Here is a 27,468-nt window from a genome sequence, read left to right as displayed (position 1 = left end):
AGGGGCGGCAGGAGCAGCCCGGGGCTTCGGCCGATCGCTCTCTCGGTGCTGCCATGGCTCCGCTTCGCTCCGGCCCGGCCTGGTGGCGTCTCCTCTCCTTGGCCATGCTCGGCCCCGTCCTCTGCTGCCGGCCGGGACGGGCTGAGCCGGAGCCGGGCCCGGAGCCGGCGGCGGAGGCGGACCCGGACGTGGCCCCGGACCCGCACGGGCGGCACCTCTACAGCGCGGAGATGCTGCGGCACGGCGCCGCCGCCGCCCCCCACTTCGTCATGTTCTTCGCCCCGTGGTGGGTATCCGGAGCGGCGGAGCTCGGTACCCGGCACGGCACGGCCCGGCGCGGCGCACTCCTGCCCGCCTCTTCCCCTATTGACGTGGCGGCGGGAGGCGGCCGGGCCGGCGGCGGGGGAGGCCTCCGGGTCGCGCCGCTCCGAGTCCCAACAGCCGGGGCCGGGTGGGCGCCTTCCCCCTGGGAGCGGCGGGGGGGGGGGGTGCACGCGTTAAATGGCAGCCGGGAGCTGCTGAGCGCCGGGCTGGAGAGGGGGAGCTGAAGCCTCGCGTGTGCCTAGCCCGGGCCTCCGTGGCCGTGCTGGCGCTGTCGGAGGCTTCAGCCGGGCCGGTCAGCGGTGATCCCCTCTTTGATGAGGGCCCTTGGCTGCGGGATGCATCGGCACCCGAAAGCGGCCCCATGAACACCCGTCGGTGCCTCCCGCTTGGGGCCTGCGGCGAAGCTGCTCGGCCGGGCAGTGAGGGGGCAAGCTGGGACAGCCCCGGTTTTGATGGGCTGGAGCCGGCCCCGGTCCCCGGGCTCAGCTTGACGTTGTTCCTCGAAGAGCCCGAGAGCCCGCGGCCTCTGTGGCAGCGGTTGCTATTTGGTGCCCGTCATTTACCGTGTGTTCGCAAGTCTCACAAGTGCTTCGGTTGCAACAAGTTATCTTCTCTTTCAGTCGCTGAATTTAAAGATAAATGTGCAGTGAGAGCACTGTAATGATAGTGCTGTGGTCCCAAGGCTGCAGGTAGTCGTAGCAGAGCTGAAGAGTTCTCAGGCTGGCAAGAGACCAAGTGGGCTTGTGGCCAGAACTGATACATTTGACACAAGAAGAGTGGGAGAACAGTTCTTTGCTGGATGTTACACTCTCAGAGGGCAGTACTGCTCATCCCTGAGCCTTTCTGGTGGTTGTTGGTAGTTTTCTATTTTCTTCATCTTTTCCCATACCCTTTTTATCTGAGATCCAGTGTAGGTTACTGGGAGTTGTATTGTTAGTATTGATTGGGTTTGTTTTTCTCCAAGTTTTATTGAATTCAGTTAAAGGGAACAATGTGCAAAAGTAATGTTTTGATCCTAAGTTATCCACTGGTGCATGGTGCCATTTAGGTGTGAGTCATGGCGCTCTTTGAAATCAATAGCAGAGAAGGATTTCCTTTAAAAACTGAAGAACTCCTACTTTTTTCTGTTATTAACGTCAACTTGTTTATGCAGTACGAAAATGTTAAGCAAAAGCTTGAAAGAGCAGATGCCTGCTTTTGTTCTCTGAAGATCACAGAAGCGGAGGATGTCTGACTTGTTGGTGCCTGAGACTGCTGTAAGGCCTAAGAAATGCCTGTGCAGAGCAGGAGTGCTGCTGCTCTGTTCTGCTTTCAGGTGATAATATCTGTACCTGGCTGAGGTTTGACTGATTATTTCACAGACATCCCTAAAACCAGATGAACTTTGTCTCGGCACACTGTGGGAGATCCTGTGCCAAAACGGCTGTTGCAGAGTCCAGTGTATGCTGCACATCCTCAGTGCACATCAAAGAGTACACTGGCCTTGCAAACCTGGACCATGCTGTGCCCTAGTGAGGGCTGAGGGTCCCTGCTTAACTCAAGAGTGAGAGAGCTGCATTGTTTCCCAGGCTTGCTGTGGCTTCTCTGGATGTTCTTCTCACCCATAGCAAGCGTCCTCCAGATATCTGGGTCTTCAGGGCCTTCAGTCTGGACTTCTGACTCCTGACAGGCAGCAACAGGGCCAGGTTTCAGGACCAAGGGGAAGAGAAAGACAAAGGGAACATCTGAGTGCTTGAGAGAGGTGTTTATATTCACACCAGTAGTTTTATTGTCAGTGGGATCAGGTGGCAACCTGACAGCCCCGGAGGCTATATTAGAGCCTCTTGCCCTATTCCTGGGTGATATTAATGTGGTAATCTCCTAATGCTTCTCAGAGAGGCATGGATTTTGGCACTGCTCCCTTTAGTTACAAGGGAGAAGCCTGCCAAACAATCCAACATTAAGCTAGGATTTCCTATTAGATTGCTATGGATGCTGCTAATGTTGCATTGTCAATGCTACCAGTAAGAGTTGGGTTGGAGCTGACACTGCTCTTCCAGATTCTTGACACAAACATTGCTGAAGGCCTCACTCCCAGACAGCAGCGCTACACATTTGTGTCCTACATTTGTTTCAAATATTGCAGGCTAGTCCAAAAAGAGAGCATTCCAAGTCATTTGCCATCGGATGTCTAAGGTCTTTAATCACCAAGCTGTCCCCCTTGGTAGCTACACTTGGCAAGGGACGGAACTATGAGCAGATTACTCTCTTAGTCACATGGTTCCCTACCTGGAAGGAACCTCAGATGAGTAGTTTCATTGTGTTATTGTGACCATTACATATCTTTTCAACAGATGTGGTTTCTTGGTAAACCTCTGGAAGTCCGCTTAGCTGAATTGGACTTGATCATCAGAGCTTGTTGCTGTTGAATTGTAACTCCGTTGGTTGGATTTTACTTTAGCTGGATTCTTCTGTCTGGAGCAAGACTGGTCCTGTGCTGCTTGTACCATTATGCCTGTTTATCCCAGGATCTACCACCATTTTTAACTGGATTATCATTTGTTCTGTATTTTACTGTGGAGTTGCCCTTGCTAGCTGCAGAGCTCAAGCTCTTCTGAGGGCCTCCAGAAATGTCTGTATTCCTCACTGACTGCAGAGAGCTTATCAGTTACTGCAGATTGACATGTATGGTCCCTATGTACCTTTACGTCCCATCTTGCCAGGAAGTCTGCCATCCAGTTGTGCAGATGAGAAGTGCTGGTGCTGTGGGTGGAGCACTGACCTGGCAACATGAGGTAGAGCAGCCTGGTACTCTATAGATACTACCACAGCAAAATAATCTCCATGCATGAACATTTGTGGAACATGGCTGCTCAGATTCAAATTGGGCAACCTGTCTGCAGACTTACAGATCAGGTTCTTTCACCCATGCTAGTGATGCTAGATGCTAGTGGCATACAAGAAATAGGGTTTTGGATTTGGTTGGTTTTGTTTTTCAGAAGAATGAGTTTTTCCTATAGCCTTGTTAGTCTCTTTGGATCTTCAGTTATATTTGTAAACAGAGATTATGAATGCTTGCACTTTCCTAGCCCATGTAAGGGAGGGAAGAGCAGGTCTCCTTATTGATGTCCAGTTCTCCATCATTGCTGCTCTGACTGCTCCTCCAACCCCACTGACTTAATGTACGAATTACTTGAGATTGCCTTACCTAGTTTTCCATGTTCTGTTTTTTAAGAGCAATCATATTAACTTGGTGTTTAAAATCCCCATGACTGCTAAGGGAAGGGACCATGGAATCTAAAATGCTTTTAAGCCAAGCTCCATGAAAGAGTTGACCACGGAGGGACTTCAGTCTGAAGTTAAATATAGCTCCATGAAAGAGTTGACCATGGAGGAACTTCAGTCTGAAGTTAAATATTTAAGGAATATTTATTAATAATACATGGTATCCCTTCACCATGATGAGATCATGGTGATCAGAATAAGGTCATATGGGACGTCTGAATTCCCCATATACTGGGGATCCCCCAGACACTGCACCTGACTTACAGGACCTTGTAAGGTCAGAAGACATCCTTTATCTTAAAGTAAATCTGTATTTTTGGGGGGTTGGGTTTTAGTTTGGTTTGGGTTTTTTTCCTAATGATATCAGGATACCCAGGAAGGTGTGAATCCATGCAGCTTTTCTACAAGTGGATTCAAATCCAGTCGAGTAAGTGAAAATGTTTTAAATGGCAGCAACTTTCTCCAAAGTCCTAATGGTGTTTTGATTGTTACTTACAAAGCAGATTGCTTAGGTCATGCAAAGGGTGATAAGAGCTTTCATACTGTCAGGTTGAAAGTGTTTTCTGTTAATCCAATTATGTATTTTTAGATGTCTTAAAGGGTTGGCAAAAGCATCCATTAAAGAGAAATGAAAATCCATTCCTTAAAAATTTTTCATCTAGTTACAGGAATAGGGTATTACTAGAATGACCTGAAAGACTCAGAAAACTGTGAGAAGAATAATGATGATTTTCTGCTTCTGGGAACCTGCTCTTATAGCAACTGTATGAGGACACTTTTCTGTGGATATGCAGATGTTAGTACTTGGTGTGCTGCTGGGCCAAAGCATGGTATAGGAGGATTTTGAGAAATTCAGTCCAAACATCAGCCCTGGTATGTTTTGTGGCTTGTGAGTATCAATTCCTGTGACTCGCACAAGCACAAGTGGCCTTACAATAAGCCTAGAAACTGTTCTCTTCTTACCTGCCACTAAAATATGCAGTGTATTGAAATGTTAGAGTGGAAAGAAAGCTAGACAGCCTCGCAGGGTTTTTCTAGAGAGCTGGAAGACCGAGTGTTTTTCTTAATAGTCTCACTACATTCATGGGGGTGTTCAGTAGGCTTTGTAATGTAAAAAGATAGTAGCAAGAAGCTGTAATTTCTTGATTTTTGCATGTGTTTGCAGTACCCTACAATTCTTAATAGTATTGACTGTTACTTAGTGTAAGTGCTTGAGTATGGAAGGTTTCTGACTTAACTGTTTTTAAATGCATCAAAATCTCTAAGCCATTATGCGTATGACTTTTCCATAGATTCATTCCCTTCTAAGCAACTGTTAAGCTCTTGTTCCTTCTGTCGCAGGTGTGGACATTGTCAGCGCCTCCAGCCAACTTGGAATGATTTGGGAGATAAATACAACAACATGGAAAACCCACAGGTCTATGTTGTTAAAGTGGATTGTACTACAGATATTCCACTGTGCTCTGAATTTGGCGTCCGAGGATACCCTACGTAAGTATAAAAGGATGTCTACTGCTGTTTCTTTTTTAGTTTTAAATGATACTCTGCCAATTTGTTGAAACTAACTTCTAAGCTATGTTTTCTGGTGTGTTTCATATGTTCATTTTAAGCTGTTTTACCATGTTGCCAAGAATCATGTGATACATACTACTCTTACTCTTTTAAAGAAGCTGGTTTATGTCTTGGAAGATTGCTATGTTTAAACAAAGTCCATAACTCTCTGTTTCTTTTCTCTGAGAGTACCTCTTTCTCAAGCAACAGTGCATTACACAGCTGTGATACGCATGATAGAGCTGATCTCTGGTAATGGTACTTTTCAAAATAACTTGTCACAAGTTTGTCAGTACACTGCACTATTCATAATTCATGTATAGATGATCTTTTAAAATTTTGAGTGAAGTTAATCCTCATAAAATGATTAACATTGTTATTTAGCACAGCAGTGGTGATGCTACCCAGACCTTTTCTAGGTAATTTTGCATGTATTGATCTAGGAGAAATTCACTTGGAGTTTGAGGTTGTTAAACTTATCCTGTTATAAAGGATATATGGCTTACTACGTCAACTTTGGTAGGCTGAACATGATCTAGAATATCTATGAGAGGTCAGCTTATATAGTACTTCTGGTTTAAACACATGTGCTCCCTTTTTAGCTGCCACAAAGGAGTAGAGGGATTTTTTCACTTGTGTCTTCTTTAAAGCTTCTTGCAAAAATGAATGGTATTGTTTGAACCACTTTAGTAATTACTCATCTCAGTGGGAATAGGTGGAGAATGAAGTCATCTGTAGCCCTCCTGCAGTCTGTATTTTCAGTTTCCCACCCTTTACTCACTTTCTGTAGCTTTATTCCTGACCCCGGCAACAGCCTGAACTGAACATATGCTCCTGGCTGCACCCGCTTTGACGCAGATGAGTGCTACTGAGTAGAAGTTGCAAGTTATAAATAGCCAAGTCCTCATTGAAATAGGAATTGTCCTTAATGGCAGTTTGTGTCTTAGTTCCACTGGTGATACTAAGAAACAATAAATATAGAACTCTGTTCTAATATCCCCAAAACTGAGTATTTGTGTCTTTGCATATTTGAATAGTTTATATTGTGGTGCTGTTCTTTGTAAAATAGAAAGACTGGCAGATGCTTTCAATAAGAAAAAGATGTATGGACATATGCTTGCTTCCCCCCACCCCCCTGAGGTCATTGTATATCTAGGAATAGTTAGCACTCACTTTTGTCTACTTGAAAAGTACAAATGATAAGGCAGTCATTTGCTAGTTATAGAAATATAGAGATGAAGGGGAATTCGTGATATCAGTTCTTTTCCTGTCTGAGTCAGTTTTGAACTAGCCTGTTTTTAAAAACCTCCAGCAAAGGAAATTTCACAGCTTCCTTGGGCACAGAGGGGTTATTGCAAGTCCAGGATGTGCTGGTACCTACACTGCTTTTCCAAACACCCATCAAAGGAAAGGCTGCATCCCCTTTCCATCCCTCAGAGAGTAAAACTGGCTGAGCAGATCCTTTTGCTTGTTAGTACAGTTGTCTCAAGGTTATTTGGTGCTGCAAAATATTCTCTCAACTGAACTAGAGAAACTTACTCTCTAAGCTGATTAGCTTCTTTTTTTTTCTTGTTACTTTTCAAAAGTATTGCCCTGAGGTGCATTTTAGATGTTCTGCTTCATTTTTGTTGTTTCCTTCTTACTATGAACTTGCTTCCTGCCCCCCCCCACACCCTCCAAAAAAACCCCACTTTACTTTCTATCATCACAAAGAACATTCAAGAATACCTTAAATAAAAAGTGGAAGTTCCTTTTTCTTTTGCATATATTTGTATTATGTGTTTTTTCAACACTTTCCTATATTCATTTTTTCCGACTGTAGAACAAGAAGAGAGAGAAAAACAAAAAGCAGTACAAAATGACAGCTTGCAAAGGAGAACTGAGGGCTAGTTGACAGTAGTGATTGAAACTATGATTTGCTTTAAAGATAACACTAGGTCAGAAGTCAGTATTGCCCCTTTACCAAATATATTTCCAATTTTAACTTAAATATTTAATAGTAAACGCTTTAGGTAGTTTATAGAAAAGTTTTGATAGCTGTTACTAAATGTCAATAATCATGAAGTCTTGAATCCCTACTAGTAGTCACTTATCTCTTTGACCTATTGACTTGTTTGAGCATGTTTTTAATCACTTTAATACCACATGAAAAGTCCTACATTCCACAAGCAGTCATGGAATGAAATGTGAGAAAGAAATACCTAGGAAGATAAGCATTGGATATTTTTCCTCTGGTGATGCAGGGGTTGAGCAAAACAAAATTGATGCTTTTTGACAAACTGAATTAGGATTCATAGGCATTATGAACTGATGTTTTATTTGTTATTGCTTTACTGGCTTTAGTAATGTTAGTCTATGTTGATTTTTAACATGGTATTTCTATTTGCTATTTTTAAAATATCCTTTAAAAGCTTACGTGGGAATTACTCAGGAAAAAGCATCCTGAGTTCTAGCCATGACCCTTTAAGTTGAAGGAGATGCCTGATGCTGATATTAATAGTCAAGAGAGCTGTTACTTTAGCCTGAGCTATGTTGCTATGGATTAGCAAAGCATGTTCGCTTCCCATGAATGCTTCCTGTGTGCAAATTTTCACCTCACTCTTTTCTACATTTTGATCCTTTAGCCTAAAGCTGCTTAAACCAGGACAAGAACCTCTGAAATATCAAGGCCCTAGGGACTTCCAGGCACTGGAAAACTGGATGTTGGAGAAATTAAATGAGGAACCACCTGTAAGTGAAAAGGAAATATTCCCTCTTGCAAACTTGCTTATTTATAATTTCTATAGGTTAGGTTTCATTTTCCAGGAGGAAATCTGCTCCTGAGAATAAAAGTCAGGTGGTAATAACAATATGGAACAGCTTCCATATAAGTCAGCTCAGTAATTAAAACTGTCATCCTGTAATCTGCCCTTTGTTTCCTGTATTTAAAACTACAGCATGTAACACAGTTTTAAATGCTAAGCATTTTGACATTTTAAGATACAATTCTTAATGTTAATTCAATTGACACCTGTAGGCCATAATGTTTATAGATTAAGAAAAGCAATTTAGCTATAATGCATTATAAATTGCATTTGTGTTGGGCTTAATTACCTCTTAAATCATGAATGCTGTCTTTAGATCAGTTATCAGATAGTCTGATAATGTGAAAGCCTAAAGAAAGGTTTTAAAATAATCAGTTAGGTAAGTTAAGCTAATACCATCACTAAGAAAACCCTTGAGTTTAGGGATAGCATTTACATAAAGTTGCCAGGCCTTGCCTAAAGCTAAATTTGATTGCTGTTTCTAATCTGGATAAATCTATAATGATTGCTGAACCACAGTTAGAGTGTGATTATATTGAAACAAACATGGTATTTTTAATAATTAAACATTAAATGCTGAAATATTTGAAGACATGTACTTTGAGGTTCTTAAATTCATTCCAGCTCTGACCCTAGTACCTAGAAAGTTGCTTTTGCTGAAATGCCAGTGGTTTTGCTGCAGGTTATACCTATGAACTGTGTGCTCTATTCCCATTGTTGTTGTCTGCATGGAGCCATTAGGTCCCTCTCTGTGGCAATAGGGGCGCAAGAAAAGATCTTTTTCACCAGCTATTTTTAAATAGCCCAGAGACCACTGGAATGGGTGCAATGGCAGATGTGTGATGCTAGGAAAGAAGTTATGTAATCTGAGTGTACTGATATTTGGTGATGTGATGAATGCTGTAGCAGTTACTGTGCTCTGTCACTGTACTACAGCATAGTGAAATTACAGTGACTGCTAGCTCTGCTAGCTCTTTTCTGTGTGGTTGTCTTTTTCACATTTTGCTTTCAAGTAGTTGTTTGTTAGGAAACATTAGATATCTAAATCAAGCTAAATAAGGACATTGCTTTAGGAATTTAAAATTTCAGAGTTTATACCACTACCAGAGAATGGTGTGATACAGGAATCAAATATTGATTATTTACTGTACAAGGCAAATAAAAGTTTGGGATTTTTTTCTTATTGATAGGATCCAGAATCTGATGTGGAACCACCAAAAGCCCCTGAACCTAAGCAGGGAATGTATGAACTCTCAGCAGACAATTTCAAGATGCACATAGCAGAAGGTAACTATTTTTCTCATGAGCAAGGGACACTTGCTTACAGAGACATCAACAGTGGGAAGCCTGCAACATAAATATTAGTTTTCAAGGTACCTTCTTTCCACTTTTATTTTCCAGTGATGCCTAGTGAAAGAGGATTAGTTACAGACTGCGTAAAAATGTAGTAGTGTGTTTACACATTGCACGCTATGCGAAAGTTTAAGAAAACCACCTCACTCAGAAGGCAGTAAAATTAAGGCACACAATCACATGGAAGAAGCTAGCAGGGCTTGCTTGACTAAACTGTTTCTTTCCTAGAGTGCCTTGCTACTCTGTTTTTGCCAGTCCAGTTTCCTCTTTCACTGGGTGCTGGCTTATTTTTACTCCCAGACTGCTGTTCTGGTTAAATATAATCCACCCACTTCATCCTTACTGCTCCATCCCACTCCAGTCTGGCCACTTACTTAGCTTTCCTCCCGAATTTCATGTGGGCAAAACACTTCATTTGTTTGGCCATTTTAAAAAACATTTTGTCTGGAAGCTTTTAAATTAATGCCAGGATCAATACCTAACATGGGAAATTTTGCCAGCCGCATGGTGGCTTCTTTAAAAAATGAGTAGAATCTTACCATACAACTTTGAGCTGTCATAACAACAGATGATCTCTGTTTTCCTAAAAACCAAAGGCTGGATTAAAATTAACATCTGTATCCATGTGATACCACCAGTGAGGTAGATACTTGAGCTTCTTAAAGCAATCATTCATTGATTAGAAATATTTTCAAGTGTAAAAGAGCATTTTGTGCAGCTAACTTAAAATTTCCCAGCCTGTGTGGCTTAGCACATAATTACAATAAAATTCGTTGTGGATTTTTCCATAAGCTGTCAGGGAGATGCTGAGCATTATAAAACTTTACAGTCTGAGAAGATAGCTAAGTTTAGTGTATCTGTAAATGTTTTAATATTTTTGTTGTAATTTTCTTATATATCTATTTGCATTCATAGAGGAGACATTCTCATGGTCATATCCAATGGCTGAGCAGGTTTATGATCATCTCTGAAGTTGCTGAGGTCTTTCTGACTTCAATTACAAAAAGTTCAGTACTTAAATGTCATAGGACCATAGGTTTGGGTTAGAAGGGACCTTAAAGATAATCTAGTTCCAACATCCCTGTCACTGGCCCCATCCAACCCGACCATGAACACTTCCAGGGATGGAGCAGCCGCAGCTTATTGGGGCAGCCTGTTTCTGTGCCTCACTACTCTCACAATGAAGGATTTCTTTCTTATATCTCATCTAAATCTACCCTCTTTCAGTTTAAAGCCATTCTCTTTTTTCATATCTCAAGATGCCCTTGTAAAAAGTCCCTCTCCAGATTTCTTTTAGGCTTCCTTTAGGTACTGGAAGGCTGTTAAAAGGTCTTCCCAGAGCCTTCTCTTCCCCTAACTGAACAACCTGAATTCTCTCAGCCTGTCTTCATAGGAGATGTGCTCCAACCCTCTCATCATTGTGGCCCTCCTCTAGATGCACTCCAACATGCCCACATCCTTCTTCTGAGGGAGCCCCAGAGCTGAATGCTGTACACCAGGTGGGGTCTCACAAGAGCAGAGTAAAGGGGGAGAGTCATCTCCCTCGACCTGCTTGACATGCTTCTTTTGATGCAGCCCAGCATACAGCTGGCTTCCCGTGCTGCAAGCCCACACTGCTGGGTCATGGTGAGCTTCTTATCAACCAAGCACCCCCAGGTCCTTCTCCTCAAGGCCTGCTCTCAGTCCACTCTCTGCCCAGCCTGTGTTTGTGCTTGAGATTACCCCAACCTATATACAGGAACTTGCACTTGGCTTTGCTGAGCTTCCTCAGGTTTGTGCTGCCCTACCTGTCAAGCCTGTCATGGTCTCTCTGGATGGCATCACTTCCCTCCAGCATGTTGACTGCACCACAGAGCTTGGTGTTGATGGCAGGCCTGCTGATGGTGCACTCAATCCCACTGTTCATGTTGCCACTAAAGATGCTGAATGGTACCATTCCCAACACTGACCCTCGAGGAATGCCACTCATCACCAGTCTCCTCTTGGACATCAAACCATTTTAGCAGGAGGCTTAGCAGTTCCAGCTGGAAGGTTAACTTTTATTCTTAAAAAGTCTCCCTTTACTTTACTTTTTTCATGTTCTAGGGTAAGAAAGATTTTGTTTCTGTTGCGGAGGAGGGCATATCATAGAGTATGTGACATGGAATAGCTGATTTTGACTAGATATTTATTCATAAGAAATTTCAGTTTGCAGTTCACTTGACCAAAGCAAAGCATGTCAATCAATTTGAAAGTCTTCAATGTGCAGACCTGGCAAGTCAGAGTATGGTATTACTGCAGTTTCCATTTCCTAGTTATTTTGTGACGTCTTTCCTCTGACCTCCTGTTGTGAACAAGCCCTCAAATTGGAAATGAATTCTAGTAGTATCAGCCCAAAAGCAGTCTTCAAAGGATTATGAATACTTTTGTTAGGAAGAGCCATTCTCCAGTTGCTGGTGTTTCCTTCAAATTAGGTTTTCTTTGTTTTAATTAAGTTAATTTTTATTTCATATTAACAGTCTTGCCTTGATGTGTGCAAAACAGTGTAGCATCTTGAATTAATAGTAATCTCAATTGAAGGAAATTACTTGAAGGAAATTGAAGGAAATAGTACTCTGCAACTAAGATTATACTTTTAAGATAAACATCTCTATAAACCACTGCAGTGATTCCTGAGTAATTAACATGAAAATACAAAGAGCAGAGCAGAAAAAGGAGAATGTAAAGCTGAACAAAATGATTTAGGTAGTTCATTGGCTTAATGCAGTGGTGTTTCCTAATAAATATGTAAGTTTAAGTCTAATAACTGCTTTCATTTATGGTCTTATGAACACACATGCCTTGGTGGTTCTTTCTACTCTCTAATAGGTCAAGTGATGGACATGATAGAATGAGACATTTTGGCCAATGGTTAGGGTAAAATTATCAGCTTTAATATCTCATTTGTTGGCTTTAAGTTGTGAAGCTGTTTGGATTTTCAGGGAAATTGGCAATGCTGGGACTGCATACAGTATAGAAAACCTAATTGCTGAAGCATTCTGTCCTGGCCTTTGATTTACAGTGTTTCCTATCTTTAACTCAGGAAATACCATGATAAATTTGCAGTCTGAGATTAGAACCTAGTCTTTAACTGCAGCCAAATTCATTCCAAATGAGTTAAATGTGGGTTTTTTTCTTTTTTTCTTTATTTTTTCCCCCTTCTACTTAAAAGGTGATCACTTCATCAAATTCTTTGCCCCTTGGTGTGGTCACTGTAAGGCTTTGGCCCCAACCTGGGAACAGCTGGCTCAAGCCTTTGAGCATTCAGAAACTGTCAAGATTGGCAAGGTAGGTGAAGTACTCTTCATCTAAAAGATGTTTTGTGTGATGCATGTTTCAGCCAAGTATCATAGCTTTTGTGCTTTGATTTGCAAATGACAATTGTTTGTTTGTCACCTCTTAAATACTTTTATAGTCACAGCTTCCATTTTAATTTGGTGATTTTTTTTTCCCCCCCTCATACATCCACAGTTGACAGGACTCCCTAATTTTAAGCAAGGACTTGTTAGAAACACAGCTAGCTTCCTGTGTTTGAGAGATGGGAATAAGGCAAATACTTCATATGCATGGAGTAATATTTTGAGATTTGTTTTTTATTATGCTTCCCCTTTTTAGGAACTTGATAGATGTCAGTATTTATTTTGAATGGGAAAGTGACTTTTAATTTGCTCTTTAACACACTGGATTCCTTAACAAGCTTTAGATCTACAGGGCTCCTTATGATGAATTATTTCTTGATTGGTTGGGTTTTTTCCCCTTTACCTCCCTAGAACTTTCTAAAGGTTTCAGGGGATCTTCACCTTAAAAACTGATATCTTGTCCTGCTTTACTATTTCTCTTAGGGTTGATAACCAGGTTCTGTGGTGTATTTACCATGGGAGCTTGTTACTTGTACGTGGAGTGACTTCTGTGCTGAGGTATGGAGGTGGTCCGGCAATTGCAGTTACTGGCTTTATTTGCTGACCCATACCTAAGTCCAGGTGGCTCATGATGTGAATCCCTCTGTACTTGTCAACAGTGGAAAACTGACAGGGCTCAACTTCCATATCCTTAAGCTTTCCAAGTGATACCAGTGATCCGAAAGACTGCATAATGTTTAGCAGTGTGGTCAGTCCTGCAGAGGGACAAAAACCCACCTGTCTTCCCTGCCTCTCTGCCCTCATAGCATTTTCAGCTGTTACTGGGGGTGATGAGCTTGACTTTTTTTATTATTTTTAATGCTTTTGAAAATCCACAAATTGAGGTACACTGTAGATGCAGAGCAGGTCAGCATGGCTGAACTTCATAGAGAAGACATACATATATGTATGAAAAAAGTTGAGACCTGGATATAAAACTGAATTCTCTCTGAGAATAAAATACCACAGTCTATTGCTTCTTTGATGTTGTCTGTACCAAATGTTGCCTCTGCTGATTTACTTTTTGAGAACCTTGCTTGCTGTCTGGTAAAATCTCTGCTTAGCTTAAGCAGCTTCTTGAAGTTACCATTCTCTGCTACCCAGGGAAAAACTAACAAAAAAATTCCAAAAGTTTTGTTTTATTCACTTGTCTGTCATGTTTGCAGTTATTCTTACTGGTAGTTCTGTTTAATAAAGCCACTGAGATTTGTCTGGATGCCTAGTCAATTTTGTGAAACTGTATACCTTGTGAAACTATTTGAAACATGTCTTGGCTAAGACTGTAAGTCTGTAAGTAAACAGGAAACACAACTGTTTCTGAGAAGGTTGAACCATGACCATCATGTATTTTGGGAGAATAGTGTCTTAACAGCAGAGATACCACTGACAGGATGCTCTTTAATCTTTAGAATTGATCTTCAGTGATCTGGAGCAAAGTGTTTCTAATGTAAAATTCATAATCCAAGCGCTGTTTCGAGCAATGACTCCAATGCTGAAGTTACGTTTTTTTCCTGCTTCAGAAAAGATGCTAAACTGATAACTTTACAGATTGATTTATGACATATTAGAACTGAATGTTGCTATGCACTTGGAACTTCCCTTGCCGTAAAGTTAACTTGGTAGCTGTTGACATGCCTTCTGAAGTCTTTAAAGAGCAGTCTTTTAAAAAATGGATGAACCAATACATCTTCATTTTAAAGCTCTCTCACATTAGCGTTTTGTATCTTATTGTCCGTGTGGTGATTTTGTCCATGCAGTGATTTTATTCACTGAGAATACCAAGTACTTTTTGACTGGAATATTTAATTATGTCTTCATTGTTCTTTGCAACTGCTACTCCTTCTTTCATGTCCGTAACTCCTTCCCTGATCCCTCCTAAAAAAAAGGTAATAAAATAATCAAGCAGACACAGAGCCTACTATTTGCAAGGTAGACATAATCATTCTCAAGGCAGTACTTGGTACTGAATTTTGCCAACCCTTGTGTTGCTCGTTCCTCTATTTTTCTGAGATTGTAAACATCAGGGAGGCTATGATGCTTGCTGTATGTTGATTTTATGCACTCAATTGTTTATTTATTCATTTAATTTTATTTATTTATTTTAAACTGTAGGTTGACTGTACCCAGCATTCCAAAGTCTGCTCTGAAACCCAAGTTCGTGGCTATCCCACACTCCTGTGGTTTAGGAACGGTGAAAAGGTGAGTCTGCAAGCTCGGCAAAAGTTAAGATCATTTTTTCTGAATAATACTTGGACTGTATTTGTATCATGGGAAAAATAGATCAAGAGTGTATATATGAAAGTGTGCTTGTGAGAGAAAAGGTGGTGGAGGTTCAGTTGGATACTGGAAGAGGTATACTTCATCCACAAATAAAAGGTACTTTTTGGCTCTTCGTGCTCTGCAACTAACTGATATGATATTCATAGATCTGTAAACAGTATCTCCAGTTATTCTCCTGTGCAAGAGAAATCAGGGTTTACTTCATCTTAATACCTTACCTCCTATGGAACACAAAACCATGGATGAAATAGAAATAATTTTAAAAGTATATAATTTTCACAGTGTGTATCAGAAGGTTTTCATCTGTAAGTGGTACCTATCTGGGTGATGTTTGAATAGTGAAAAATTTCCTTCTTCTAAATCTGAACACTTCATATGACAGTGAAAGTCCTGCGGGCCCAGTTGATGCTTTTCCTTGTAGCAATTAAAAAAATTACAATATTCTGAAGTAAAATATTTATAAATATCACGTACATGAACAGCAGCAAATAAACATATAAATAGTAGTGTTGCTTATTGTATGTTTCACACTTTCAAGATCAATTAAATATGTGAGTCCAGGGGAGGACCACAAAGATGATCCGAGGGCTGGAGCACGTTTTGTGAAGACAGGCTGAGGAGTTGGGCTTGTTCAGCCTGGAGAACAAGCCAGGGAGACCTTAGAGAACAGCTTTCCAGTACCTAGGGGAGGCCTACAAGAAATCTGTGCCTTTTTACAGGGGTGTGTAATGACAGGACAAGGGGTAGTGGCTTTAAACTGAAAGAGGGTAGGTTTAGATTAGATGTAAAGAAGTTCTTTAGTGTGAGGGTGGTGAGATGCTGGAACAGGTTGCCCAGAGAAGTTGCAGGTGCCCCATCCCTGGCAGTGTTCAAGGCCAGGCTGGATGGGGCTTTGAACAACCTGGTCTAGTGGAACCCCTCAACCATGGCATGGGGGTTGTAACTACATGATCTTTAAGGCCCCTTTCAACCCTAACCAATCTAAGAAATAAAACCAGGTCTGCATGCAGAGAACCTAGAACTCTTCTTTCAGCTGTTACCTGCAGAGTTTTGGAGGGCTTTGCATTCATCTTGCATTCCTTTTGAACATCTATGGTGTCAGAGTTGTTTTACTACTCAGTCCAGTTTAGTGGCTGTTGCCTGTGGCAGTTTTCTGGCGCTCTAAAGAGAAATTAGCCATAAATACATACCAGTGCCTGTGAGGTTTGGTATATGCACCCCTGTAAGATCAGACATTCCAGAGAATTTAATGAAGCAGTGCTGGGATTTTTGAATTCCAGCCTGATTCACACCAGAAACACATGGTCTTGTTACTGCTTGAGCAGTGGTGCCTGGCACATGTCGGAAGCAGATATGGAAGCTGAGGGAATGCTCAAGTCAAACATGGTGGCGTGCCCAAGGTTAGAGGTGTTTTCAGTTAATTAAATGTGGGAAGTGTTTTGCTGTTTATCCAGGATGGTTTTTCACCTGGTTTGTTTTGATTGAGGTGTCCCTGCCCATGGCAGGGGGGTTGGAACTAGATGATCTTAAGGTCTTTTCCAACCCTAACTATTCTATGATTCTATGATTTTTCAGATAGCTACAGATGGCAAGATACCTTGCCAGAACCATCCTGTCTTGATCTTGAAAAGTTAGCTGTGGTTTTTCTCGACCAGCCAGATCAATATTTTTTTCTTGACCCTTTGTAATTGTTGAAGTTTGAATTGTTCAGTTATTTCCATCGGGAGTGCAGTGAAAGAAGAAGTCAGATCACTGCTCCTGTATTTGGTAAAACTGAATCTCAGCTGTTAGTCTGAACAATGTACTTTGGTTGACATCAGGCTGGCTTTTCTCCATTGGCAGTGTGGTATTCCCTGGTGGCATACTGCCACCAGAATCACATGGTTTTTCATGGGCTGATACAATATATTCAAACAAAAGAACAAACCAACACAAAGATCCCCACAGAACTCCAACAGTTTTCCACTAATCTGATCAAGAAATTCCTGGAAATCTCCCTTGCTGCTCTTATACTCTTCAGTAAGGGAGGGGAGGAGGAGGAGAACTGCTTCAGCCATCCATCCCTATTGTCCAGCCCTATTGTTGTAACTCAGATCTGGCATCACACCATACTTCTTAGTTAGATGCAGCAGAAACCCTGAGAAGAATTAGTGGGCACTGCCACTGCCCTGCTGAAATGGATGCAAACAAGCAGGTACAGGCTTCTTTCATCATCTTAGATTAATTCTTTTGTGATTTAGACCAGTGTGGGGAAAGTAGCTGTAGTTACAAGTAACATTATCAATGACAAAAGGGTTAGAAAGAGTTCCAAAAATGTGAGAAAGAGTTGAAGAGGCATCTTTTTTTCCTTCCAACATATGGAAGATTGTATGCTGTTTCTTGAAGATTATTCCTTATCTGTGAGAGGGAATATATCTTCTAGCCCACACCTCATGTGATCAAAACTCATGAATTCTACTCAAAATAGATATATAGTGTCTCCAAGAGACGATCTCTTGTTTGAACAGAGAATCCAGTACTGATTTTTGGGAAGAACAGTATGGGCAGTCATTCAAGAGCCAGTTTGGAGGTGGCCAACAGTGCATTTGAATGACTAGAAACTGCTCGGAGGTGCTCCGATTTCTTGTTCTCTAGAGTTGTGAAAGTACCTGAGATATGGGGAAGCAACTAAGGCAAACCATGGCTTCTCACAGATCTTGCTGGTTGAGGGCTTTATGTGCAGGTTCAAAAATGCGACTTTACTTTCATGAGACTGGGGCTGTTGGAAATGCCTGCCCCACAGCAGGCAGGTGTTGTCTCTTGCTCCTAGGTTAACTTGGTTGCCTGGAGACCATTGCCTTACTGTCTGGGTTTTCCAAGAATGCCTGACAAGTGTGTTGGTCAGCAACTATGTAGTCAGGTGACATGCAAGTTGAGTTTCAGCCCTGTCAATGCACTGAACAGAGCTCTTGTAGTAACAGATACCACCACGAAACAGTAATAGCTACTTATTGTAGCAACTACTGTTCCTTCCAGTAGCTTTTAGGTTAAAAAGCCCCACCAAAGACCTTGAAAGATCTGACTAGAGTGAGAAATGAAGGTCAGGGTGGAAAAGTTAAAATTTTCTTCTATGTTTCTGAAATACTTTTCATTTCAAGGATATTTTAGATTGTTCCCTTTTGGGACCGAAGAATCTATGGCAAATCCTGAAGATGTGGAGTGTATGGAATGTTGTGGAGAGGTTTAACAACTAGCTAATCATATTTATTGTGAATATGCTTACATTTGGCCGTGTTAGTTTTTTTCTGGTATTTGCTAATTATTTATTTGCTAGATTAACTGCATATATACACTTGCACAAACTATTTTGCAATTGTAGAATGACCAGTACAAAGGGAAGAGGGACTTTGACTCCTTAAAGGAATATGTGGATTCCCAACTACAGAGCTCTGGGAAAGAGCCAGCAGCAGATAAACCTGCTGAAGCCCCGCAGCCACCCGCAGAACCCACCCATGTTGAGGTAAGTGTTCCTGCACTTTGCAGCGACATTAGACGTGCTCTGGCTGCTTCAGCAGCCCATCTGAGTCTTCCATGAGTTTCTGTCTCTGATGGCTTGGCGATTTCTAGATGTAAACTGTACCAAATACTTTCCTGGTTATTTTTTTTTAGTAATTAATGAGTGGAATCAGGCCATAATTCCTAGTGATGAATTTATTAACCTGATGAATTCAGGTTAATAAAGGAGAAGGAAAAAAAATTGAGCTCTGTTTTTATGGTTTAGCTAAAAGTGTGGTCTTTTTTGGCCTGCAGAACTGCTGGCATCTTGGTCTGTGTGACAGCATGTTTCATCAGTATGGAGGTGAAAGTTTCTTGCAAGATTCTCACTTGAGCCCAGGAAGATGGCACATGCTGCTAAGCCCCTAAAAAAAGCCAGGGTCCTATGCTTATAAACTATCTGCAGAAACAATAAACAAGCAAAGATTATAAAGACTGATCTAAAAGTGGCAAGGAACGTGTCCTGTGACAAAAATACTCCTTGGGTTGGGAGGCTTATTTTAGTCCTGGCTGTAGGAGCTACAGGGGTTGTGAGTGTTGCCAAGGAATTGACAGGAATAACTTTTATCACCTTTGCATAGTTGTACTTGATGTTGTGTAGTTTTCTTTTATAATTACTTTGGTATTTCATCTGCCATTTTTCTTGTAGATGAATATGTAATTGGTGAGGCTAAGAAATTAAGGGTGGTTCTCAAGCATACTCTATTAGGAAATGTGGAAAACATACTTCTGCCTAGAAAATAAGGGACAGTGATTTACACTCCCTTGTGATTTACACTCCCTTGTGATGCAGAATGAACTTACGTACTTAAAAAGCATCAACATTATTATAGAAATGCAGTTTATATGCAGCTTCTCACAGGAGAATATTGCCCTTCCCAGATGACTTTTCCAACAGTTACTCATCTTGCATAAGGTGGCTTACCAAACATGATATGTATATGGAATTTTCATACCCTTCAATTTTATTTTTTTTAATTGACCTCATATTTGGGAGATCCCAAGAAGCTGCTGTTAGTACAGTGCAGAAAGTAATTAGTTGTCTTTCTATTTTTATAGAGATAATGCAAACCACATGTGGTGCAGATTCCCACTTAAGCCTTGCATGCACCAGCACACATACAAACAGGAATGAATTGTGGGGGCACTTTTTGCTAAATAATAGACACAGTCTAAGGCTCCACTTGTCTTTGCAACTGTACAACACAGCTTTGGATGCCATTAGGGTTGCCCATCTTCATGCACCTTGGTTCTGCTTTTGTTTTCATGAATTTTGAAACAAGGTGCTAGCTCCATGTAGCCAGCACACACTGAGAGCATTTACCATCAGCAGCCCACAGCTGGTGCCACAGGCAGCAAAAGCAGTTGAGTTCAGACTCCAAGTTTGTGTCCCAGTGTTGAGTTCCCTACATGGATTCCCCCATAGGCCAAGTACTCGCCAGTCATTTCACAGAAGCTGTACTGCTATGTCTGTGAGACTTCTTTCCTACCAGACATGACTAAAATTACTCAATAATTATCCAGATGGATTAAGACAAAGTGATCAAAAGATGCTTGAACTATGTGATTGCATAAAATGCCTTTTCTTAAGAAACCAAGGTAAAATTGATACTAAATTTATTTTTATGGTTATATAGTTTACATTGCTATTCTGATAGTAATGTGTGGCTCTTTAATATTTGTTTTACTATGTGGGTCATGGGGAAGATGGCATTTATGGGTTTTTCAGATTTGGTATGTTAGACTGTAAATGATGTCTGGAACATCTGATATCCCTTTAGGAAATGCAGAATAGAAGAAGACTATTTACTGCTATTTTTTTCTTAATTTATTTGTAATTATTTAATAATTAGGAAGTGTAATTTCTAAATAATTCTTGAGAGGTTGTAACACTTAAGTTTAATGAAATAATAACTTAATTTCATGAACTAGCAGTTTCTTACAGAAGTGTTTAAAGGTACTGGGTAATTCGTGATTTCGATTTCCTTTTTGCTTCTCTTTATACAACTCTTACTGTGTTTAACGTAGAATTGGTAATACTGTCAGTTATGCTGCTGTTTTGCTTTCATTTGAATTTGAAGCTTTTATAGACTTGAGATTTGTTTGGGGTTTTGTTTGTTTTTTAATCCCTCCCACCCTTAATGGTCTCACGTAAAAAATGAAGTTTGTTACGGTTCTGTGCTCTCATGTAAGACTGTCTGTAAGCAATGTGCGAGCCTCCCATCACTCCCATGCCTTTGCTTCTGATGTTATCAGGAGTAAAAATTACTCCTGGCATCTGTGTGAGTGTGGTGATGTCCTCTTGACAGGCAAATACGTGTTTCTGGTAAGAGTGTTCTCCTATGTATGCAATGCAGGGATATAGCAGAGGGAGAACAGCTGTCAAGACATCATAGTATGCCTTGAATACCTCATTAAACTCTGAGATGGCCATTATGTGCTCTGAGCCAACTCCTCTCAGGGCTGTTCCTTGAAACATTTTCATGGCAGTGTATTATAATGAAGGTGGTGTTTTGTTTTTTTCTTTTTTTCTTTCCCCAGCGGCTAAAATTTGGATACAGGCAAATCCCTTGACAACAGGGATGTTTTGTTTTTCCAGTTATGGGTGAGATTCAGTGTGAAATATGCATTTCTCTATAGCTCTCCAGGGGAGGAAAGTAGCTGAGGAGTAAAAGTGAGGTATACTCCTGCTACTCATTTATATTATCAGTAACATTATCTTTTCCGGTTTGAGTTTCCCTTTCAGGTACCTAAAAGCTCCTTTGGTTGATGTTGCATATATGAAAGGTTTTGACACTTCTTTGTTTTTTGAACAGGCTACGGTGCTCTCTCTCTCTGAAAAAGACTTTGATGCAACCATTGCTAGGGGGATCACATTTATTAAATTCTATGCTCCATGGTAAGTTCATACTTCTTATTCAGGATTATTGCTGGCCTAAACTGACATTGCATTTAGGTCTTTGTGTGTAGTATTGTATTTGTTGTCTGGATCTAAAATATGAATTTAATGGAACTTGCATGTCATCTTTCTCATCCATTGACCAGTCTTACAGCCAATAGAAGGAAGCCTGGTGTGGGGGAAGAGATAAAGCTGTATTTCACTGTGTGAAAGATAACACATCACTGATTTCATCATTAGCCATCTCATTAATGCCATAGATGAAATATAAAAAGATCTTTTGTTTGGGGTAGTGGAAGGTCACCATTACAAAGCAACACAAGCAAATGCAACCCATATTTAAATATGCTTAGTAGTATCAAAAGATTGCAGCTTAACTTTGACAGTAGGCATGAATGCAGGAATGTGTTTCTTATTGTAGGCAAAAAGTACCAGGGAGAGTGTTGTTTTATGTAATCTCAATGATGCAGTCTTTCTCAGTGCTGTCACCTTTTTTTAACTGTGTGGTTTACTGCTTGAGAGCCACTTCTCTACTCTCTTATATTTGAAAGACCTGCTTTTGGATGTGGGCAAGTATCTGCCACCACTGTGTTAAGAAATATTCTGCCCATATGAACACACATAGCCCCCTTCATGTTCAGTGCTTTCTTCATTCCCTTTATCCCCTCTGTGTGCTGTGAGGGATTGATATGGAATCTGTGCCTGTGCTCTTACCACACCACCAGCAGAACTGGCTGGTAAACTCAATATATACACCTGTGCACAAAGCAGTTCCTAGTCTGATTTCTGAACACAGGGCTTGTTGGCATACATGGGAGTTCATTATCAGAAAATTTTCTGGAAAAGTTTGAGATGATAAAGAAAGGCTCCCTTTTTAATTAACTTTTCTTACTAATACTGCACTTAAGTTATATCCTCATCTCATGAGATTCTGATGGGGTGCTGCTGGATCTCATGGATACTCTCAGTGTCGGGTAGTTAGCCGAGATGTGGTAGTTCAGGATGCAGAGTCAGGTTTGTAAACCAGTGGGTGCTCCCTGACACAATATTCAAGGAAAATACTTCCTATATTTATGTAGCTGCTATCCTAGTTTTAGCTTTGAAAGTCAGGCTTATGTATACAGTTGTAGGGCTGTGCGTATAAAGGACCTTTTCCTCTTCCAAATGGATTGTGTCGGGCTCAGCAAACACTATTATGTTGCTTGCTAATTCTGTCTTTCAGTTCGTTTTGGATAAATATTAATGTAAACTTGCATAGTAAGCATAAAATCAGCCTGTTCTAGAAGTTTTTGTGCATGGTCAGAAACGCTTTTATGCTGTCACTGTGTATTAACAAGGTGCCTCAAATATACACTGGCTTGCATTAAGAAAACTCTGGCTGAGACATCTTCTATTATTTTTGTAAATGCCCTGATCCAGTCTCAAGGCAATTACGAGGCTCTTTCACTAACCCAAATAAGCTGCAGCTGGGTTAGAATAGAATGAGCAATGCAGCTTAAAAGTCTGAAGTGCTTTGGGAATTATTCTTGAAGGCAGGCAGTAGTAAGAAGTTATGAACTTGGCTAAGCCAAGTTCAAAATATAAACAAAATTAATACTTTACTATATATTGGTCACGGAGGCCATTAGGAACTGAAAAAAATAGCGAAATTAAAATCTCATAAATTATTAAACTTGGGCTATGTAGCTTTAGCACATGCTACCTGAAAATTTGACTACAGACATGCTGTGCCTTACTTAAAATGTGGGTTTGTTGGTTGGGTTTTTCTCCTCATTTAAATATCCTCTGTGCTCGTCTTTACTTGGCTTCCTATTTTCTGTAGGGTAAAATGTTAATGCACTGACATCCAAAATAGCATTCCAGATGAGATGAATGAAAGCCAGAAACTACTTCAGTGCTTCACTTACATAAAATCACTCATTTTCTTAGCTCATTTAGTGACACAATAGTGCAAGGGAGTTGGAGGGCCAAATCATTAGGGGATAGGAAAGGCAGCTGGTTAAACTTGCAGCCATTGCAGCAAGACAGTAGAGATAAACTGAAAGGTGTATCTGCTAAACAAATCTCCCTCTTTTGTTTCTAGGTGTGGTCACTGTAAGAACTTGGCTCCAACTTGGGAGAACCTTGCCAAAGAGCAATTTCCAGGTTTGACTGATGTCAAAATAGCAGAAGTAGACTGCACTGTGGAACGTAACGTCTGCAGCAGATTTTCTGTAAGTGTGAAAGATCTGAAATGAACGGAATAGTACTGTGTACTAAATGTTAGCAGCTCCAGCATGCAGCAGAGCTGCTGATATGCTGCAGGTGCTGGTGACAGCACAGCTGTGTTCTCTGTTAGCCAAACAAGAGGTAGTTAGAACAGCACCTGGTGACACCGTTTCTTTCCTGGCCTGTCAGACTTGGTCATTCTTGTTACTGGATAAAGCTGAAGAAGTCCCTAATTTAAGAAGCCTCCATCTGTGAGAGCACACCAAAGCAGTCTTCTTGTAGCTAATGCAAAGTTCTATTTCTAGGGAAAATAAAAGTCTTTTGGTGCTGGTAGGCAGACAACTGACGATAGAGCTGGAACTGCCATTCCAAGAGCCTAGATTAACATGTATTATCCCAGTCACTTATCCTAGAGTCATAGAAGGGTTTGGGTGGGAAGGGACCTTAAGGAGCACCTAGTTACAACCACACTCCCATGGGCAGGCACACCTCCCAGCAGACCAAGTTGCTCTGATTAGCTTTAGTTTTACTTATTGCACCTTTCTGTCACTATATAATAAGGATGTCCGTTCGGACTTTGTAAATATGATAACTGTAAATTCTGGAGTGGTGTTTTGGTTGGTTTGGTGCTTTTTTTCTCAGTTAAAGTAGCTTATTGTTTTAGAGGGGTTTCGTATCTTTTCAGAGTCAGGTAAATACAAGTGAAGGATACCAGTAAGTTTTGACATCTGTAACAAGTCTCTGTTGTGTGTGTGTCTTTTGAAGGTACGTGGTTATCCTACACTTCTGCTTTTCCGAGGTGGAAAGAAAGTCAGTGAACACAATGGCACGAGAGACCTTGAATCACTGCATAGCTTTGTCTTGCGTCAGGCAAGGGATGAACTGTAATAAAAGTCAAGTCTAGATGCTCCATCCCTGGCTGTCTCTGTACAGTAGCTGAGGGATTTCAATCATTGCTAATTTTCAAATAGTATATTTGGGGGGAGGAGGGCATTTGGGTGGGGTTTTTTGTTTGTTTTTAGGAAACTGAATGTACTAAACATTGGTATCTTCCCTCTGTGTGCGTGTTAAAGACATCCTACCCTGTGTGCAAAGGAAAAGTAACAAGTAGTTACTGTGCAAACTGAGAATATTTTCAGCATTGGTAGTATTACTGCATTTCTGCCTTCCCGCAATGAAGTGTAAATGGTTTCCTTTGAGACTAAAATACATGAAGAAAACCAGCTTAAGGGCACCAGTAGAATATTTTTGTATTCAGGTTAAATTTGGTTCAAAAGTAATCCTTACAAATTGCCTACCATTACTAGAAAGGTAAAAGCTACAGCTGTGTTGAGTCACTTTTGCCTCTCCAACTGTACTTATACTCTGTTTGTCTTAATATAGCTCTGGTAAGAAATGGAAAGTCACAGGAGGTTGAAAATACACACACCTTTGGAAGATACCAGGCCACCCTGAGCTGGTTATTACCTGTTAATCCTCTCAGCATGGGAGGTCTAGCCATAATGAAAGTGATGGTACTGTAACATGTGCCTGAACATTACTGATGCCATAGTGTACATGTGTCAGGTGGATTGTCGTAGGCTGCTTCTGTCCAGCTCCAGAGGAGTAACTATGCTCTACTTATATAGAGCCAAAGTGAATAGGCGCTATTATAATTGCTCCGTTAATACTAAACGATCAGTTAGACTTCAGAGCTGATGACATGTGTTTCCTACCCTCGCCTGAATCCAGACTTTGTGTTGAGTAGTACAATGTTTAATTTTTTTTCCCCATTCATCTCTTCTACAGTAGTGTAAAATAGTTCCCCACTCTTCTTCCTTGAGCCTTAACCTTTTTCAAAGCTGTAAGTGTTGATAAGTTTGAATGCCAGGACCATGTGCTCTGTGGTGCCTTGGATTATAAAATAGATCTATTCTTTGGTGCATAAGGTGTTCCATGTCAGAAATAACTGAAAGCCAAAGAATTTACACTGCAGAGACTGTCACGATACAAAGAGAGCAGCAAACCAAGGACTGAATTCTGCATTTCGTGTACACAGAAACTCATGGAATGAGGATGGCTAATTTGACTATACTGTCAAGATGCTGATTTTTGTCCATCATATGGAGTAGGTTGGGTATTTTTTAGAAAAAAAAAAAAAAGGCAAACCAGCAATGAACTTTTAAATCAGTGAATTTCTCCTGGTACTTCACTTCACTGTCTGTCCAGAACTTCTGTTTCTGTTCAATCTAAAAATGAGTAAGGGTGAAGAAGCCACAGCGAAAGCTAAGTGTTGTACTGGCAGATGTATTAGATCAATGTGTATACTTCTGCCTTAAAGGAAGCCTTTATTATCATGTTTTTAACAACTTTCTAGTGAAGCACAATCTCATGAGTTTCTTGTATAAAATCAGAGTGGTACAATTGTTTACATTGAGATTTTTCTAAATAAAAACTTTTTAAAAAAGCAGTCTTTCTATAAATGATACAGCACAATGAATATACAGTGACAAGTGCAATAAATTATAGCTTATATTTACAAGAAGCCTTTTAAATGCGAGAATTAGAGGTAAGTGCATTTAATACAAGTTTAATATTGATCAAAACAATTTGCTATTAGCTTCTGCTAGACAAATGGTGGCTACACTATGAATGTATCCTTTATACCAGTTTGTTAGTTGCGTGAGTTGATTGGGGAAGGTTGGCCAAAGACTTGCCTATGTTGTTGACATTCTGTCTTCCTGTAAATAAATTGTCCAGCCAGAGAATGAATGGCCCCTAAACTTTTACATCTGAATTACAGCTGTCAAAGCATCCCCTCTTCTTTCCTGGGCAGGTGGTAGTAGATGAGGCAGCTCCATGTGGGGAGTGGAAGGAAGTTGCGTAAGAACAAGTGCGTGAAGTTATACTGCTCAGTCTAGTAGTGAATGGGAAAGACCAGCCAGTGCCTGAGTTCACACTAATGTTTCTAACACAGGGTGCAGCCAAGCCACCTTACGCTCTCAGGATCAGACTGACTTAAACTGTGCTTGGAGAGTAAGAGAACTGAAACATTTGCTTTGGCACAATTTAAGATGATTACTGTCATGACAGGTTTCAGGAGACTAACAGGCTAGGTGTAGTAACTGGTCCTTCTAGACAAAAGGCAATTCCTAACCTTAGAAATTTTTTAGTATCCGTCTTATACAAGATGGATGCTCTAAGCCTGAAGTACTAACACCACTTTCTTTACTCTATTTTCCCCTGTCTCTCCCCTCATCTTTCCCCATCTCCCTAAAAAGACTCAGGTGCTTTGCGTGTCCGGTGCCCATCTGGTAAAACTGCAGCACACAGCCAAAACTGCTAAATGCCAAGCTGCTATGTGAGATTAAGACCATCCCAAATAAAGCATGTGTGAGCATATCGCTGCTTTGCACACTCTGGCTCTGCAATGCTGAGCAGCCACTGTGGCATTGGGTCAGTCAGTAAGAAGTCCAGCAGTTTGCTTGCACCCCAGCATGTAGTCCTCACACCCCCCTCCCCCTTCCTCCCACAAGGCACATACATGGTGTTCTGAAAGGTGGTCCATCAATTATTTTTCCTCCAAGGTCAGGTAGTTCATCAAAGCAGGGAAGATGGTATGGAAGTTCATGGCAGAATCACATAGTCCATGTGAAGACTGTTTGTCAGTGACATCCACAAGCTCTTACTACCATATTCCTGTATTTCTTCAAGATTACATTAGAATTATCATCGAAATAAAGAACAGATATGGCATTTAGTTTGGTAGGTGCACAGCATGGTTTGGGAACATAATCAGGATTCATAAGATGAACCTGTTGCCAAAAAGAAAACACAAGTGAGGAAATCGCAACAA

The 27,468-nt window shown here is 40.8% G+C and overlaps 2 protein-coding genes across 2 annotated transcripts in view; one reads left to right on the top strand and one right to left on the bottom strand.

The window, feature by feature from the left end:
- Positions 1-26,079, top strand: TXNDC5 (thioredoxin domain containing 5). Its single transcript, XM_034061381.1, has 10 exons — positions 1-286; positions 4,930-5,079; positions 7,764-7,869; positions 9,134-9,230; positions 12,487-12,602; positions 14,825-14,911; positions 18,351-18,491; positions 21,343-21,425; positions 23,509-23,638; positions 24,399-26,079. The coding sequence occupies exons 1-10, from the start codon at positions 54-56 to the stop codon at positions 24,519-24,521; spliced, it is 1,266 nt and encodes a 421-aa protein (XP_033917272.1). The 5' UTR covers positions 1-53; the 3' UTR covers positions 24,522-26,079.
- BMP6 (bone morphogenetic protein 6) overlaps positions 25,904-27,468 on the bottom strand; it is an 88,965-nt gene continuing 87,400 nt past the window's right edge. Inside the window, exon 7 of the mRNA XM_034061373.1 lies at positions 25,904-27,427. Coding sequence (XP_033917264.1) covers positions 27,278-27,427 — 150 coding nt within the window. The 3' untranslated portion in view covers positions 25,904-27,277. The remainder of the gene's footprint in view (positions 27,428-27,468) is intronic.

Source organism: Melopsittacus undulatus, chromosome 1 (genome assembly GCF_012275295.1).
Source record: "Melopsittacus undulatus isolate bMelUnd1 chromosome 1, bMelUnd1.mat.Z, whole genome shotgun sequence".
NCBI lineage: Eukaryota > Metazoa > Chordata > Aves > Psittaciformes > Psittaculidae > Melopsittacus > Melopsittacus undulatus.
Note: the sequence above shows the minus strand (reverse complement) of the source record. Positions and strands in the feature narration are given on the sequence as shown.